The sequence below is a fragment of the Gopherus evgoodei genome, chromosome 5 (assembly GCF_007399415.2).
Source record: "Gopherus evgoodei ecotype Sinaloan lineage chromosome 5, rGopEvg1_v1.p, whole genome shotgun sequence".
NCBI classification, from domain to species: domain Eukaryota; kingdom Metazoa; phylum Chordata; order Testudines; family Testudinidae; genus Gopherus; species Gopherus evgoodei.
The window spans coordinates 133,195,933-133,214,056 of record NC_044326.1 but is presented as its reverse complement, the minus strand read 5'-3'; the positions used below and the strand labels follow the sequence as shown (position 1 = coordinate 133,214,056).

General features: G+C 41.9%; 1 protein-coding gene across 1 annotated transcript in view; it reads left to right on the top strand.

The window, feature by feature from the left end:
- The first annotated feature begins 8,501 nt into the window (after positions 1-8,501).
- RASSF6 (Ras association domain family member 6) overlaps positions 8,502-18,124 on the top strand; it is a 36,514-nt gene continuing 26,891 nt past the window's right edge. The window contains exons 1-2 of the mRNA XM_030565217.1: positions 8,502-8,685; positions 14,126-14,218. Of these exons, the coding sequence (XP_030421077.1) occupies positions 14,145-14,218 (74 nt within the window). The 5' untranslated portion in view covers positions 8,502-8,685; positions 14,126-14,144. The remainder of the gene's footprint in view (positions 8,686-14,125; positions 14,219-18,124) is intronic.

Here is an 18,124-nt window from a genome sequence, read left to right as displayed (position 1 = left end):
GCGGCCCATGTGACATCCTTAGGGCCATACAGGTAGCACATATATATACTGTGTAGATGTGGCCCACATAACACCTAAAGAGCTGCATATGCAGCCCACAAGGGTAAATAGGTTGAGAACCACTGGTCCAGAGGCATGTGGAGGTGGGGTGATTACAGTGCCACGTTATGGGGTGCTCTGGGACTGTACCTACAACAGGGCTCATCTCAATGGAGAGGGCACTTGTGCAATTTCACAAGTATTCTTTCAATATCCCCATCAGGATGACTCTGCTGGAAATGGTCCGTGACAAGCACTCCAAAGCATGAGCCTGATGGCATTTGAGAACAGCTGTCTCTCTGAGCTGAAGATGGGCTGTAACGGCAAAGGGACTGATTCTGTAAGTCTGCATGCAGGTCAGGGGTTTTGCGTCCTAGGGATTTGGTCCATTTCCTATCTGAGCCTGAAGTTTGTTTACCTCTCTCTCCTTCTCTTCGCACAGCTGCCTGCAAGCAGGTTAATGACAGTGAGGGGTGGGGAATCCCTTTTTAATGGGAGAAGATGATGTTCCATGGATTCTTTGCTGCTTTTATCAAATGGAATTAATCCATGAGCTTGGTCATCTCTCCTGTGTCTGCTGTTAAACTGCTGCTGCCCTGAATGTTAGCCATGGAGAGTCTGATTGTGTCTGGGCCTTACGTAGATGCACAGTGGGTATGGAAGAAGTCTCTCCAACCTTTATAAAAGGACTTTGTGGTCTAGGGACACTCCCTCACTCTTCCTCATAATGTCCCAAAGAGGACCGGGAAGGAGGTGGGGCCATGATCCCGGTACACTAGTCAGAACAGATGGACACCATTACATGGGCAAGTAAGAGGATGGTTGCTGGATGTGCACACTCTGTGCGCCCAGCAGTCAGGGCCACATTCTGCCTCCTTACTCTCCCCCTGGGCCAGTGCAGCTCAGCACCATCCTGTACCGAGGGCTTTGGCTACAGCGCAGACTCTACCCCATTGCTGCTGTCTACGAAAATGAGGCACTGCAGAGCAACAGCAAAAATCCAGTTAAAGACTGAGATTTATTGCATGGTTAAACCAGTTGTTTTTAATTACTTGTCTTCTTGCTAATATCAACAGAAGAGCCCTTATGGTGCCCCCAAGGGAAAAAAAATCATGGACTGATCCTCAGCTAGTATAAATTAACTTCAAAGGAGCTATACCACTTAACATCACGTGAGGCTTTGGTTCTATAACTTAGTGTCTTTCTTAGATTTGGATCTGGACTTGATCTGGATACTGCAGGTATCTGGGATTCTCCAAATAGCTGTTTACTAAATGTAGTTCTTTGGATATTTCCCTTCTCAGTAGAAAACTTTGAGGGAAAAATCTGTCCTAAGGTGATACCATATGTACATAATGCAGCATATCTTTGAAAACAAGCTACGCCAAATTCCAGGTTGCCTGCTTCATCTTCCTAGAGCATGTTCATTCATTCATTCTGGCTTTCCAGTCCAGTATTTGAGGGTACGTCTACACTACAGGATTATTCCAATTTTACATAAACTGGTTTTGTAAAACAGATTGTATAAAGTCAAGCGCACGCGGCCACACAAAGCACAACAATTTGGTGGTGTGCGTCCATGTACCGAGGCTAGCGTCGATTTTTGGAGTGTTGCACTGTGGGTAGCTATCCCATAGCTATCCCATAGTTCCCGCAGTCTCGTCTGCCCATTGGAATTCTGGGTTGAGATCACAATGCATGATGGTGCAAAAACAGTGTCACGGGTGATTCTCGGTAAATGTCGTCACTCATTCCTTCCTCCATGAAAGGAACGGCAGACAATCATTTCGCGCCCTTTTCTCCTGGTTTGCCCTGGCAGATGCCATAGCATTGCAACCATGCAGCCCGTTTTGCCTTTTGTCACTGTCACCGTATGTGTACTGGATGCTGCTGACAGGGGCGGTACTGCAGTGCTACACAGCAGCATTCATTTGCCTTTGCAAGGTAGCAGAGACAGTTACCATCCCTATTGTACCGTCTGCCATGCCATTGTAAATTGGCGATGAGATGACGGTTATCAGTCATTCTGTACTGTCTGCTGTTGTCATGGGTGCTCCTGGCTGGCCTTCGCTGAGGTCGGCCAGGGGCACAAAGACAAAAATGGAAATGACTCCCTCGGTCATTCCCTCCTTTATGTTTTATCTAAAAATAGAGTCAGTCCTGCCTAGAATATGGGGCAAGTGTACTAGAGAACCAGAGAGCATAGCCACTCTCTGTCAGATTCCGCAGAAATGATGAGCTGCATGCCATTCTAGGGGGTGCCCCTGCAACAACCCCACCTGTTGCTTCCCTCCTCCCCCAACCCTTCTGGGCTACCGTTGCAGTGTCCCCTCATTTGTGTGATGAAGTAATAAAGAATGCAGGAATAAGAAACACTGACTATTTAGTAAGATTGAATAAAGGGGAGGCAGCCTCCAGCTGCTATGATAGTCCAGGCAGGACATTAAACGGTGGCAGGGGAGAGGAGCCCAGCCTCCCACTGCTATGATAGTCCAGATAGTACAGAATCTTTTCTTTAGATATGAAGGGGGGGGCTGATGGAGCTCAGCCCCTAGTTGCTATGATGGTTACCAGCCGTTCTGTACCATCTGCCGGAAATGACCGGGAGTCATTCCTATTTTTACACAGGTGCCCCCAGCTGACCTCACCTGAGGCCAGCCAGGAGCACTCACGGGATGATGACAAGGATGGCTATCAGTCATTTTGCACTGTACAGTCTGCCACCGGGGAGGAGAGGAGAGGGGAGGGGAGAGGATGCTGCTGTTCAGTGTCGCAGCACCGCATCTACCAGCAGCATGCAGTAGACATACGATGACATTGAAAAAAGTCAAGAAACGATTTTTTTCCCTTTTCTTTCACGGGGGGAAGGGGGGGTAAATTGAGGAGATACACCCTGAACCACCCCGGACAAAGTGTTTGACCCTACAGGCATTGGGAGCTCAGCCAAGAATGCAAATGCTTTTTGGAGACTGTAGATACTGTGGGACAGTTGGAGTCCTCAGTACCCACTCCCTCCCTCCATGAGCGTCCATTTGATTCTTTGGCTTTCCGTTACGCTTGTCACACAGCACTGTGCTGTGGCCTCTGTCTATCATAGCCTGGAGATTTTTTCAAATGCTTTGTCATTTCATCTTCTGTAACGGAGCTGTGATAGAACAGATTTGTCTCCCTATACAGCAATCAGATCCAATATCTCCCATATGGTCCATGCTGGAGCTCTTTTTGGATTTGGGACTGCATCACCACCCGTGCTGATCAGAGCTCCACGCTGGGCAAACAGAACATGAAATTCAAAAGTTCGCAGGTCTTTTCCTGTCTACCCGGCCAGTGCATCCTAGTTCAGATTGCTTTCCAGAGCAGTCACAATGGTGCACTGTGGGATATCACCCGGAGGCCAATACCGTCGATTTGCAGCCACACTAACCCTAATCCAACATGGCAATACCGATTTCAGCGCTACTTCTCTCGTCGGGGAGGATTACAGAAACCAGTTTAAAGAGCCCTTTATATCGATATAAAGGGCCTCGTTGTGTGAACGGGTGCAGGATTAAATTGGTTTAACGCTGCTAAATTCGGTTTAAACGCGTAGTATAGACCAGGCCTGAGTGAGAATCCCTCTTGTTTCTTCCAATTCTCCCAAATTTCATTCACAGCTCTAGTGATCTATGTACCAGTGATGCTGGGCCAGATCCTTAGCTGGCATAAATTGATGTAACTCCACTGACGTAAGCTAAGCTAGGCATATTCAGATCAAATAAGGATTTGGTCCTTTATTTTTTAAGTAATTGGCTATGTAGCGTAGTGACTGTACACACATGCCCTGCACCTTCCACAATAACTCCTGTCTTGTAGTAACAAAAGAATGATGCTGCATAACTAAGCTCCTTCTTTTTCTTTGATATAATAAAGCAGGTTTAGGGGGCATGCAGATCCACTGGATGAGAGCATATTATCTTTCCTCATCTCTCCACTTTTCCATCCACAACTTATAATCAAAGGTAGGGAATGGCTTCCATACATGGAGAGACTAAAAAGATTAGGGCTGTTCAGCTTAGAAAAGAGATAATTAAGGGGGCAGATATGATACAGAGTTCTATAAAATCATGAATGGTGAGGAAAAAGTGAATAAAGAAATGTTGTTTACTCTTTCCCACAATACAAAAACCAGGGGGTCCCACAACACAAACAATAGGAAGTACCTTTGCACGCAACACATAATTAACCTGTGGAACTCATTGCCATAGTATGTTGTGATGACCAAAAGTATAACTGAGTTCATAAAAAGAACTGGTACATTCATCAAGGATAGGTCCATCAATGGCAATCAGCCAAAATGGTCAGAGAGACAACCCCCTGCTTGAGGTGACTTTCTACCTCTGACTGCCAGAACCTGGGAGGGGAAGAAAGGGGTGAATCTCTCCAAAAACTGCTCTGTTCTGTATGCTCCCCCTGAAGCTCTGGGACTGGCCGCTGTAGGAAGCAGGGTAGTGGGCTCGATGGACCCTTAATCTGACCCAGTATGGTTGTTCTTATGTTCTTATGTGTTCTAATTTAAAGCTGTTTCCTTTTTTCCCCAGGGTGTTGCCTATTTCTGATCTGCAGTGTTATTTCAGTGGCATTATTCATGTTTGGCCTTAAAGCAAGTGAGATCAGACCTAGGCCATAGCTAGGAGTGGAAGTTCCACAGTAGATACAAAAGATACAAACAAACCTGAGCCAAGATCAGGTCAATCAGGAAATAGACTTTTTTTTTTTCTTTCTAGTTAGAACAATTTTGCATTTACCTGAACCACCAAAAAGATTTTCAAAAGATTTTCCAGGTAACCCTGTGTATGTTAAGTGATTTGAGGATTTCTTCTTCTTCTTGTTATTATTATTAATTTATTTATTTTATGGGCATTTGAAATTAGTCCAAAACAGTCTATCTCAGCTGGTGTATATTGATGTAACTCCATTGATGGCAGTGAAACTATGCTGACTTAGGACCTGGCCCTAAATTTTAAATATTCTTTTTCCAGAATCAGCCTCCCGATCCCACAAAAAAAGTCCAGGCAAAAACTGGACTGTAAAAATGGTAAGTGTGGTTCAGGTTTTCAACTGGGTGACCCACTTAGAATCATAGGTTGCTTGTATCTTCACTTCAGTTCACAGGCATGAGTGTGAATCTTATCCCTTTCCTCAGTTCTGTCTTGCAGAGCATTGAAATGTTCATGAGTCCTAAGCTGTAGTGTAGACCTGCACCAAAACTCTGGATCTAAGAACACGTGACTTTTGAGTAGCTTGAAATCTAAACCCATATGTTTTTTGATATTGTCTATATCTTGACTTTAGTAAGGCTTTTGATACAGTCTTGCATGACCTTCTCATAAACAAACTAGGGAAATACAACCTAGATGGAGATACTACAAGGTGGGTGCATAACTGGTTGGAAAATCATTCCCAGAGAGTAGTGTGGCAGAGCTCTGACCTTGCTCCCATGGGTCCGGCGCTTCTAGGCGGTTTATGCTAGCCTCAGTGGCTCACTGTGACCCTCCACATAGCCTCTCTCTGTCTCTAGGGCCAGGGTTACAGTCTACTGAGCCCTTTTCATCATAGGCCTGCAAGGAGGTTGGTGAGAGAACGCCCACAGTCTCTGTTCAGCCTCCTGTCCTGACAGGGGCCTGACTTCCCCTCCCAGGAGATGTTCCTGTAGTGGTGGGTTGGGGGGAACCCGGGTGACCCTCTACTCCGGGTTCCAGCCCAGGGACCCTAATGGTAGCAGTTGTTGGCAGCCAGCCTTTCACTGCCAGAGTTGCTACATTTCCCTGGACCACTTCCCCACAGTTCTCCTGCTTCTCCCTTCTTCACCCTTACCTTAGGGCTCCTTTAACGATGGTCTGAGGGTGTCTTCAGTAACCAGCCCTTCAGCCACACTTCCTCATCTTTGGCTCCCTGGCTCTTCCCTGTCTGACTGGAGTGAGCCCTTTCTATAGTATCAGCTGGGCCTTAATTAGAGTCAGGTGGTCTCATTAACTGAATGGTCTCACCTGACTCTTTGCAGGTTAATTAGAGTCAGGTGTTCTCATTAGCCTGGAGCAGCCCCTGCTCTGGTCAGTCAGGAAACAGAAAACTGTTAATCCAGTGGCCAGTATATCTGACTTCAGCTATTCTGCTGTACCCAACTGGCCTGGGTCTATCACAGTAGTTATCAATGGTTCACAGTCATGCTCGAAGGGCATAACAAGTCAGGTCCTGCAGCGTTTGGTTCTGGGTCCGATTCTGTTCAATATCTTCGTCAATGGAGTTTGCAGACAATATCCAGCTGGGAGGGGTTCAAATGCTTTGGAGGATAGGATTAAAATTAAAAATGATCTGGACAAGCTAGAGAAATGGTCTGAAGTAAATAGGATAAAATTCAATAAGGACAAATGCAAAGTGCTCCACTTAGGAAGGAACAATCAGTTGCACTCATACAAATGGGAAATGGCTACCTAGGAAGGAGTACTGCGGAAAGGGATCTGGGGGTCATAGTGGATCACAAGCTAAATATGGGTCAAGAGTATAACACTGTTGCAAAAAAAAAGCAGACATGGTTCTGGGATGTGTTAGCAGGAGTATTGTAAGCCAGACACGAGAAGTAATTCTTCTGCTCTATTCTGCACTGATTAGGCCTCAACTGGAGTATTGTGTTGAGTTCTGGGCACCACATTTCAGGAAAGATGTGGACAAATTGGAGAAAATCCAGAGAAGAGCAACAGAAATGATTAAAGGTCTAGAAAACATGACCTATGAGGGAAGATTGAAAAAATTGGGTTTGTTTAGTCTGGAGAAGAGACGATTGAGAGGGGACATGATAACAGTTTTCAAGTACATAAAAGGTTGTTAACAAAGAGGAGGGAGAAAAATTGTCCTTCTTAACCTATGAGGATAGGACAAGAAGCAATGGGCTTAAATTGCAGCAAGGGCAGTTTAGATTGGACATTAGGAAAAACTTCCTAACTGTCAGGGTGGTTAAGCTCTGGAATAAATTGCCTAGGGAGGTTGTGGAATTTCCATGAATGGGGATTTTTAAAAGCAGGTTGGACAAACACCTGTCAGGGATGGTCTAGATAATAGTTAGTCCTGCCTTGAATGCAGGGGACAGGACTAGATAACCTGTCAAGGTCCCTTCCAGTTCTACAATTCTATGATTTTGTGCCTCAGACCCATCACTAGCCTTAAGATGAGATGTTTTTATTGTAAACGTAATGATACGCTCTGCTTCCAGTACCCGGCAGGAAAACTGGAGTATTAGTTCAACACCATGCACACTGTCATCATGTACATTTGAACAGGATGAAAGCAAATATGCTTATCTAGCCATGACAGAGCCTCTTTCAAGACATCTCAATATTATACATGCCACCGCAATGGCAAAATACACACCTATGAAATATATGGCATCTGTGCATTTTGCAGATTCAGTGCATGGGGTGCTAATGTGAAACAATTGTCACTAGCACAAGCTGTAGAATCAAACTAGCACATAATCATAGTTTCCAAACCCAAATACACTATTCTGTGCAACCAGCAGATCACTCAGTATGCAGAGATGTAAGTGAAAACTGAGTGACCTGAAGTTAAATATTTAGAGGATAAGCAATAATACCCTTTATTTTTAGTGGCGAGTATCTGATTCTCCTCTTACCTACACTGGTTTAAATTGGGAGTCACTTTATGAAAGTCTCTGGCGGTACAACAAGTAAAATTGGTTTATGAGAAGAAACTCAGGCCCAATAGTTTACACTTTCTTCTTTTTCATCACAACCTCTCTTTATGTGCCCCAATGACTTGCCTCCATCTTACCTATCCACGAGCAGCCATCTAAAAGAAATGAATTTCCAAAATCTTGTGACATGGTGTCTGTACAATATAGAGCAGCATTTCAACTGCAACTTATGCAAAAAGCTGAATTAGGCAATTAGCTGGTATGCAATTAACAGTGACATATGCTGCCTAATTGGTACAGACCTTGACCAATGAGTCTTAAATAAATATTGCTTAACTGTATAATATCCTACTATAACTGGACAACATCTTTATGTATGTAGATCTCATTGATCAAGATCTGGCCCCATTAAGGGGCATATATTGCACTCTGATAATTTACTTAGCAGCTAATTGCATACATCAGCTGTTGTACTGAACCCTTACAAAGATTGAGAGTACACTGGAGTCTAGGGACCAGGAAACCAGTATGGAAAAGAATTACTTTCAGCAAACAGGTGGTGAATGTTTTTAGGATGCATCTGGCCAGTAAATAGCTATTTAGCGTCAACAGTCTGCCTTCCACTATAAAATCAGCAATTAAAGTGTTAACAAGAATAGTCAACCCACTTCCCTTAGGTGTGTAACCCTGAGTAGGGAGTGCTCCTATCAGCTGCTGGGAGAAAGGAAAGTAAACACTGGCAACAGGCACCAAGGTACAGGGAGTGTCTCATGTTTCCAACACTTCCCTGCTTGTTGAGCAAAGTAACAATTAACAGCTCCCTGGACTCTTGCATAAAACTGTTGGAGGCATCTGTCAGGTAGAGTGCAGTGCTGTCATGCGTCCTCAGCAGCTCAGTAAAAAGGCATGTGAAACACCTCTGTTACTTTTCAGCTGGTTTTGATCACACACACATACAGGTAAGTGAATTTAGCTGGAGCTGCACCTCTGCTTTCTGTTTAAAGTGCAGTAAATGATTAGTATGGCGACATTGTAGAGACCTCATGTCAAATTCCTTTCAGCTAGTTAGTGCTCCCCTTCAGAAATGATCTCTTATAAGATGACTCTTATACTTAAAGGTAGTCCCTGCAATTCAGGATGGGGGTAAGATAGGTAGAGGAAAGTGTTTTTTACCTGTCTTGTAGCTAAACAGAAGCCATAAGTCTCTGGTGAGGTCATTCTGCTATTCTTCATTAATTCTATTGCAACTATATTTTCAAAGGTCACTTTGACCTTACTTTTTCCTGGTAGCAGGAATTTTAGGTAGCAGGAATCCATAAAAAAATGTTTCCTCTTCATAAATATCAGTCATCCATTATTAGAACAGACTAGCTCACGTAAGCCTTCTATTAAAGCCCCTTGTATAATGTTTACCACGGCAAATAGGACAAGGCATGTTTATGGGTCTATCCCTTTGTGGCGAACATTAGAGCTACTGGGCCACATTCATCAGTAAACTTGAATGTGCTTTGCAGTGCTGCAGTGATCCAAGCTAGCTGTAAAATCTGACTTATTCAGCCAGTTAAGCTGTGTTTATCATACTGGTGAGTCTGGTCCCGCGTTATGCATTGAAACAGTTTTATGTTGGTTTTTTTGGTCATCTTTCTGGTTGTCCAAACTTATGCAAAATTAACTGATTTGAATAAATTATATTTTCCATGAGAGCTATTGAGACACCGAAAGAAATAAGATCCTTTTAAAACAAAATCTACATTGGGTGCTCAGGACACTACACCTAACTTACAGCATCACAGAACAGTATAAAAGCAGATAAAATCCATTTTATGCTGATGAAAAGTGGATTGCTTTTTACATAACACATTTACATCCACAAATATTAAATAAAATCAGATCAACGAAAAGAAATACCAGGATACAAACTGAAACAAGAAATAATCAAAGTACCAGACCTCACGGAACCTAAGAAAGAAAGGATTTAAGGTCACTCCTATACCTTTGTATTTATAATGTAAAGCCCTGCATCCTATGAGGTATGTATTTTGTTGAATGGTCCTTCTAATATAGATAGCTGAACTGCACTAGAATCTGAGGCAAACAGTAAAGCTGTGTGAATTAAGGATGTCTTGGTTTGGTGACAATTCCAAAAAATCGGTGGGGAGGATAATTTTGGGTTGACCTGAAACATTTTTTTTATTATTATTTATTTATTTATTGAGATTTTTGGTGAATCAGAAGATCAAATTCAGTTTGGTTTGAAAGAAAACACTTCAAAATGAAAGTTTCACTTCACTTTTGAAATTTCTTGGGTTTTCTGTTTTTAATAAAGTTGAAGGAAATATTGAAAGTCATTCTGAATTGGAAAATTAAAACATTTTTCATTTAAAAATGTCAGTGAAACATTTTGATTTTTGTTGGAATTTTTTGGCAAATAATTTATGACTTGGTCATGAATTTATGACATATTTCAGTTGACTTGAATTTGCATTTTTTTTGCCGCCTTCTCCCCTATCCACCCAAAAAAAGTTTCCAGTTAGTGTAAGGAAGAGTATCTGATTCAACTCTGACCTACACTGGTATAAATTGGAAGTAACAGCATGTAAGTCAGTGGAAATATACCAAAGTAAAATAGGTTTGAGAGAAGAGACTCAAGCCCAGTATTTAACCCATTCTTCTTCATTACAACCTCTTTATATGTCAGGAGATTAAGTTACAGTTAGATAGTGGGAGAAGCTGTAAAAAGGGTATATCTGAGGGTATGTCTACATTGCCCGCCGATTAATCGATCCAGCAGGGGTCGATTTATTGCCTCTAGTCTAGATGCGATAAATTGATCCCCAAGCGCTCTCCTGTCGACTCCTGTACTCAGCCACCGTGAGAGAATGTTATTTTTGTTTCAGCTGAGCTGGGCTACATGTGAGGAAAAGGGTAGGGTGTTTCCTAGATCAATCACCCTAGCTGAACTGGGAGAGGCTTGAGCCCTCCCTGGAATAAGGCAACAAGAGAGGCTGTGTGATGAGGTGGGCCGGTGCTGACTGCCTAATATGTGACAGCACTTGTGTCCTGAGACAGCCGAGCCAAACCAGATGAAAGCTGGCTCTGGCCTAGATAGATCAAGGCCAGACCTGCCTTAGGAATGTGCAGAACCTAGAGATGAGGACCTAGGCAGCTGAGTTGCTATGGAAACCAGTCAACAACCCAACTGTCATGTCCTGTTGGAGGCAGAGAAGAGAACAGGAACCCGTATGAACTGTGTGGGTTTGAGACTTGAAGTCTTGTGGGTTCCAGGTCTGAGCGTATGTGTGTGTAAATGCTATAGCACAACAGATTGACTTGTAATGCTCTTCTCAAATAGGTGTTTAAGCTGCACTGGCCAGATCAGAGGGATAAAAGTAATGAAAATTTTGTAAAATTGTCTCACCACACCTTTTTTTTTTTCTCTTTCCCCCCCCCCTTGCCCCCTCGAAATTTTGACTGTGTCATCCATGTGGGGAAATTTTGTGAAAATGTCACTGGTTGGTTGGTTGTCATGTTTTTGGCCTTCATCAAAATTTGAAATTTGGATGGAAAGTTTTATCAACATTTCAAAATTGAGACAAAATTTAGCTCTATTGTGAGTCCCCCTGGGCATATCCATGGCAAATGTCTTCAAAGGAGGGCTTTTGCTGTGTGCAGTGGATGATTAGACCATCAGTAAAAAATCTTCCGCCATACAAAAGATGCCCTTTGCTATGTAGGAAGCCATCTGCAGCTCTTGGGATCCACTCCTTAACTGAATAAATAACCTGACTGCTAAAATATAACAAATAATCTGTTAACTCTGTGATCAACAAAGCAACTGTAAAGCAAATAATCTAGATTTAATAATTTTATCTGCAGTGCTGGGTGTTAAAAAGACAATTTGTTGCTGGGCTCCTATTGGTAAGCTACATTCTGTTTGATATAAGGGACAAACCTAATTGTGTATTGCTGGCCAGCCAGAGACCAATGCCACCATAAAAATAAAATTTTCTCAAAGTATGAAAAAGGGTTATTTATGCATGGTTGTTGACTCTTTATTTTTTTCTTAACTGTCATCTGTGAATAATGGGGTAGCCCTTTGGACTGGCACATGGGTTCAGTTTGGTATAAACTAGTATCTAGCTAGCAGTGTTAGTTAGTAAATCAGATTAAATCAAAGTAAATTACTTCAGAATACATTAAATGGTTCCTATCAAATACACTGAGGAAGAGAACACAAAGTAATGAAAGTTGTATGTAAGGATCTCCATTTTCAGTCACCCACCAGAACATTCTCTGTTGTGCAGTAATCACTGAGCAGATTTCATTTCTCAGAAGGTATATTCAATTGGATTCGAGATGATCCAATGTCCATTGAAGTCAGTGAGACTCTTTCAGTTGACTTCAGTGAGCTTTTGATAAAACTCTTTTATCAAACGCTTTCTTTTGCCAAACTCTGAGTTTAGCAGGGGAAAAAGTTTCTTGCACTTCTTTACCATAAAGTTGTTTAGTTATAGTCGCTTCTGTTCTTATAGGATAAGTAGCAGGATTTAAATTTATGGGGAAATGATGCATGCCAATGACTGGCGTTCTTAGAATTACCGACTGTTAGAATCGTTTCCCTACCTTCTTAGCCCAAAATGGTAAGAGTCAGTATGCAGAGTCATCCAGTCCTCTGATGTCTCCTGCTTTCATAACTTCAAATTCTCTTTCCAGGATGCCTCAAATGCTCTTGTACATCCATCAAAGTGTTGTGGATGGTTGGGATAAAGGTATTCTATAAATGGTATGTTAAGCCTAAGGCGACCGGATGCCCTGCTTTTATAGGGACAGTCCTGATTTTTGGGTCTTTTTCTTATATAGGCTCCTATTACACCCCTTCCCTGGTCCTGATTTTTCCAATATCACATTAAACCCTAGTTAAGCCTCTTTGCTTGCTAATATTTGCTTAAATATATTTTATTTTTATTTTGGATGTTTATATACTATGAATATATACAGCTATAAAAGATCTCTCTTCAGAGGATCAAATCTTGTCTAAAGGAGAGAGGTTAGAAGCTGGCATGCACCAGGGTCTTTCTGATTTTTAATTTCCCTACTTCTCATTTCTGGCCATTCAGAACTTCGCTTCTTCAAATGCTTTTATTAAGTTCATTACTGCAGTTGTAGAGCCCGATTCACCCAGACCCTCCTTCAACCTGGACTCTGCGGCCTCCAGTTCATACAAGGACTGATCTAATGGTCATTGAAATGAATGAAAAGTCTCAGTTGGCTTTGGTGGGAATTGGATCAGGCCAACAAAGATCCTTTAGGTCCTTACTCATGGTCAGAATCTGCTCTATAAATGCAGAATAACTCTTAATGGAATTGGGCCAGGTTCACATTGGTATAAATGAGAGCAGCATTTGATATTCAGTTTTTACTCATTCCTCAAACAAATGCACACCAATTGGCTTCAATTGACATTTGCCTGAGTATGAACTAAGTAAAAGCTGAGTAAAGATCTTTGAATTTAGCCCTTAGAGATTTGAGAAATTTACATTCTTAACTTTATTATCTCTTCTTGTCCATGCACCACAACACTCACAAATGATACTTCATTGAAAAAGCTAAATCTTGATTCTCTTCAGTTACACTCTACTCAGCCTGCCTTTTTTTCTAATACTGTGGAATGAATTGAGAGCAGCCAAAATTCTATAATAATATTTCCCAGGAATTCACTGTTGGAGTCTCATTAGTCTAGCTTACGCAGTGCCAAGACAGCTATAAGGAAAGCAATTGATAACATTGCAATTAGTATCCTTGGTTTCTTTTTAATACCTCTGCTTTTTGACTTTGTGTGCCACAGGACTCCACCGGATCAACTGGAATGTCTATGTTTCCCATCCAATTCCACAGGAACCTGGTTCAGCTTTACTTGCTAGGACACTTTCACTTCGTGACCTGAGGCAACTTTACATCAGTTGTCCATGAGCTAATCTATGCTATGCCAAGGATTCTAGTCTCATCCCGGTTCGAGCCTCTCTCATAAAATCATACTAAAGTATTTTAGAGTAGTTGCTGCAAATCGTTTGAATTAGTAACACCATTGTAAGCTGTGGTATTTGGGAGTATTACTATACATAGTACATATAGTCTCTTTATATTACAGGAACTGTATGGATTATGTATAGTAATAGTCATACATATAGTGGGAATGTCCTCCTTTAGAGTGCTAGCACAGAATATATTGTGTTCCGTCAAGGAAAAATGACATCATTTTAATGTCAAGTCACAAACTTTAGGAAAAACCAAGTATATAAAAACCAATACGTTTTCCAAGTGTAGCACATTAAGTGAAACTACATTGCAAATAGAGAGATGTAATGAACAATGATTAATACTTCTGTTCCTTTTATGTAGTGCCATCTAATCTGAATAAATGAAGAAAGTGACTATGAAATCGCAACATCTACCATCTGCTATTTCCATCAGAGAGGACAAGTACATTACCAGGTAACTTTTCTGTAAGAATATTGAATGCCTTGGTAATGGGCTGTTCCACTTATTCATTAAGATTAGATGCTGCAAAGGAGAAGTGTTGAGTCTATAATAGTAATACAGATGATGAGAGCCAGATCCTACTAGCTCTCTACATACAGAACTCCCAAGGAAGTCAACAGGCATTCACACACTCTGATCTTACAGAACTGGGCTTTTCATCTTTTTGATTGACTTTTGTACACAGACATAGAGGCCAACATTTGCTAACATGAGTGCATAAATTCAATTTCAGTGTGTAAGAAGTGGATGCTCAGCACCTCTGAAATTCAGTTTAGGGGACTAAAAATGGGTTTGGGGGCCTAACCCTTGCTCTTTTGAGAAATTGGACCATACATCTTTTTCCAAATTGTCTACATATATTTGCATATAGGATCATCTTCATGAGAGATGCACAAAAGCCTGTCAGGTCATCTGCTCCATCTTCCTACAAATGTACATGTTTGTTCAGTCAAGTCTGAAAAGTCTCCAGCAATGGAGCTGACATTGTTTCCCTTGGCAGACTGTTCCACAGTCATAGGGTAGATCTTGTTGTCAGGAAGTTTTCCTGATATTACACTAAACACTGAGCTTTCTGATGCACAAGGCAACTGTAGACATTGCACCGTCTTTTAGGACATAGAGCCTCCTCCCCAGGTAGTACCTGGCTTCATATGTGGGCCAGTGTGACAGAAATGGGGTCCATTGCCCCACCTCTTCCCTGCCTTTCTTTAACCCCCTTTTGGATGATGTACATCCCTGGGGTCCCACAGCAGGAACAGTCCCTAAGGACATACAGGTGCTGTGACTGTCCTTTCCCCCGCTCCCTATGCACAGGCCCATCACAATCTGTCCCTTAGTGTTTATACTTTCAAGTATCAGAGCAGACTCAAATCGCCTTACTCCGGTTCAGTAGCACCTTACTCTGTGTGGGCCTGTTGATTTCAATAGCGTTACTCAAGGGACCTATTCTTTGTAAACAGGGACATCAGAACCTTACCAATGGCACGTAATTATTACCTACCTATGTGCTCCCTGCTTAGTCATCATTCCCCTTATGATAATTTTGCTTTAGGACATCGTGCTGTAGGTCTCACCAGTAATTAATCAATTAAAATTTGTGTGAGCACAGCACACAAACACATGCACTCCAGATAAGGCACTAAGCCAGGCAAAGCCTTTTGCTTCTTGTTAAATACACATATGCCTAATTAACTGGCTGAGAGACCTGGATCAAAGCAGAGGCTTTTCAATCTTTCTATTGCCATGCAAGTTTCTCTGCTTTGAGGAAAATGAAAATTTGAAAATGAATGGGCATTAAAATAATGTTTGCTGACTAAAACCACTTCAGATATAACTTTCATATTGTATCTTTCCATTGCCATAACCTTGGATCTGCTGTTATTACACGTGCCTCTTTCAGTACTGTCCTGCACGATGCTCCACAACACAAGCCCATTGTCTTCAATTTGCCCAAGGTGTGGATCAAGAGAGAAAACAAAAGGGTGTGTGAAATGAGCTGGCTGGCATGCACAGCACCTTCTTGTCTCTTGATAAACACCCCATTAAGGGTGCCCACAGAAAACACAGGCATAACAGAATCATGCTGGAAGGGACCTTGAGAGGTCATCTTGCCCAACACCCTGCACTGAGGCAGGACCAAGTAAACCTAGTCCACCCCGAGAGCTGTTTGTCTAACCTGCTATTAAAAACCTCCAGTGGTAGGGATTTGACAGCCTATTCCAGTGTGTAACTATCCTTAAAGTTAGAAAGTTTCTCCTAATATCTAACCTAAATCTCCCTTGCTGCTCAGTAAACCCATTCTTGTCCTATCTTCAGTGGACATGGAAAACAATTGACCACCGTCCTCTTTGTATCAGCCCTTAACATATTTGAAGATTATCAGGCTTCCTCTGTCTTTTTTCCTCAAGACTGAATATGCTCAGTTTTTTTTAACCTTTCCTCATAGGTCAGGTTTTCTAAACAGTTTGTAAGTTTTGTTGCTCTTCTCTGGACTCTCTCCAATTTGTCCACATCTTTCTTAAAGTCTGGTGCCCAGAACTAGAGACAGGACTCCAGCTGAGTCCTCATTGATGCCGAGTAACATGGGACAATTTCATCCTGCGTTTTACATACAACGCTCCAGTTAATAGACGTCAATATTAGCCTCGTTTGCAAGTGTGTCACATTGTTGGCTCATATTTAAATTGTGATCCGCTATAATCAATGGATCCTTTTCAGTAATACTACCTCTATCCTGTCATTCCCCCATTTTATAGTTGTGCATTTGATTTTTCCTTTCTAAGTGTCATACATTACACTTGTTTTTATTGGACTTCAGACCAGTTCTCCAATTTGTCCAAGGTTGTTTTGAATACTAATCCTGTCCTCTTACCCCTTCCAGGTCGTCTCATTTTGCAAATCTGATAAACATAATCTCCACTCCATCATCCAAATTATTAATAAAAATCCTGAATAGTAGCCAACCCAGGGGAGAGACCTATGGGACCCCACTAGATAACCTCACCCTCTCCCCAGCCAAATCAGTTTGACAGCCAGCCATTGATAACTGCTCTTTGAGTGAGATCTTTCAACTAGTTGTACACCCACCTTACAGTAATTTAATATAGACCACATTTCCCTAGTTGCTTATGAAAAATCTAGATATATCACATCTATTGCTTCCGTCCTATCCCCTAGGCCAGTAACCTTGTCAAAGAAGTAAATTAAATTGGTTTGGCATAACTTGTTCTTGACAAATCCACGCTGGCTATTGCTTGTAATTTTATAATCCTTTAGGTGCTTACAAATTGATTATTTGATCATTCGTTCCTGTATCTTTACAGGTATGAAAGGCTGACTGGCCTATAGTTCCCTTGGTCCTCTTTGTTCCTCTTTTTAAAGATAGGTACTATGTTTGCCCTTCTCCAGTCCTGTGGGCCCTCACACATCCTCCATGAGTTCTCAAAGACAGGGCTAACTATTCTGAGATTGTTGCAGCTAGTTCCTTATGTATCAGGTCCTACTGATTTGAATATGTCCAACTTATCTAAATAGTCTTTAATCTGTTCTTTCCCTATTTTGGCTTGCATTCCTTCCCCCTTGTTGTTAATATCATGTTAAGGATCTGGTCACAATTTACCTTTTTAGTGAAGACTGACGAAAAATAGGCATTAAGCACCTCACTCGTTGATGCCATCCATTATTAGCTCTTCTTCCCTGCCAGGGAAAGGATCTCTGCTTTCCTTCATCTTTTTCTTGCTCCTAGTCTATTTATAAAGCCTTTGCTAGTGCCTTCTATGTCCCTTGCTAGGAGTAACTCATTTGGTGCCTATAGTCAACTTGAAAAATCTTAACCACTCTGTGTATACAAGTACCTAGTAAGTTGTATGTATTTTAATAAGGAAAGAAAACTAACATCACTTAAATCAGGTCCATTTTTGTCTTCTGACCTATTTCCAAGGTCCCGCAGTCAGCTAGAAAGCATAGCGAACAAGTAAATCTGGTCTGCTACCAGAGTTCCCCTATGGGATTTTAGTTCCAAATGGTTTGCACAATTTTAGTCAGACTGTTGATTGCACTGATGCAGGGCAGATATTGAGGGTGTCAGTTTTTGGTTATGCCAACTCCCACAGACAGCTGTCAGCAGGCGTGTTGCCCGAGCAAGCGCTGACTGAAAGTTGAGTAAAGATTTTTCAGAATTAGTCTCTGTTTTAACCTGATATAGAGCCAATCTCAAAAGTAACCCCTGCAGGGTCACGCCGTGCTCTCAGTCCATGGCTAAAGTTCTCGTTGCTGTCTACAGGACTTGCAGCATGCATGGATCAAGGGCCATATATGGCCCTCAGTGTAAGACCAGAGCTGTTAAACTCTTTCTTCATC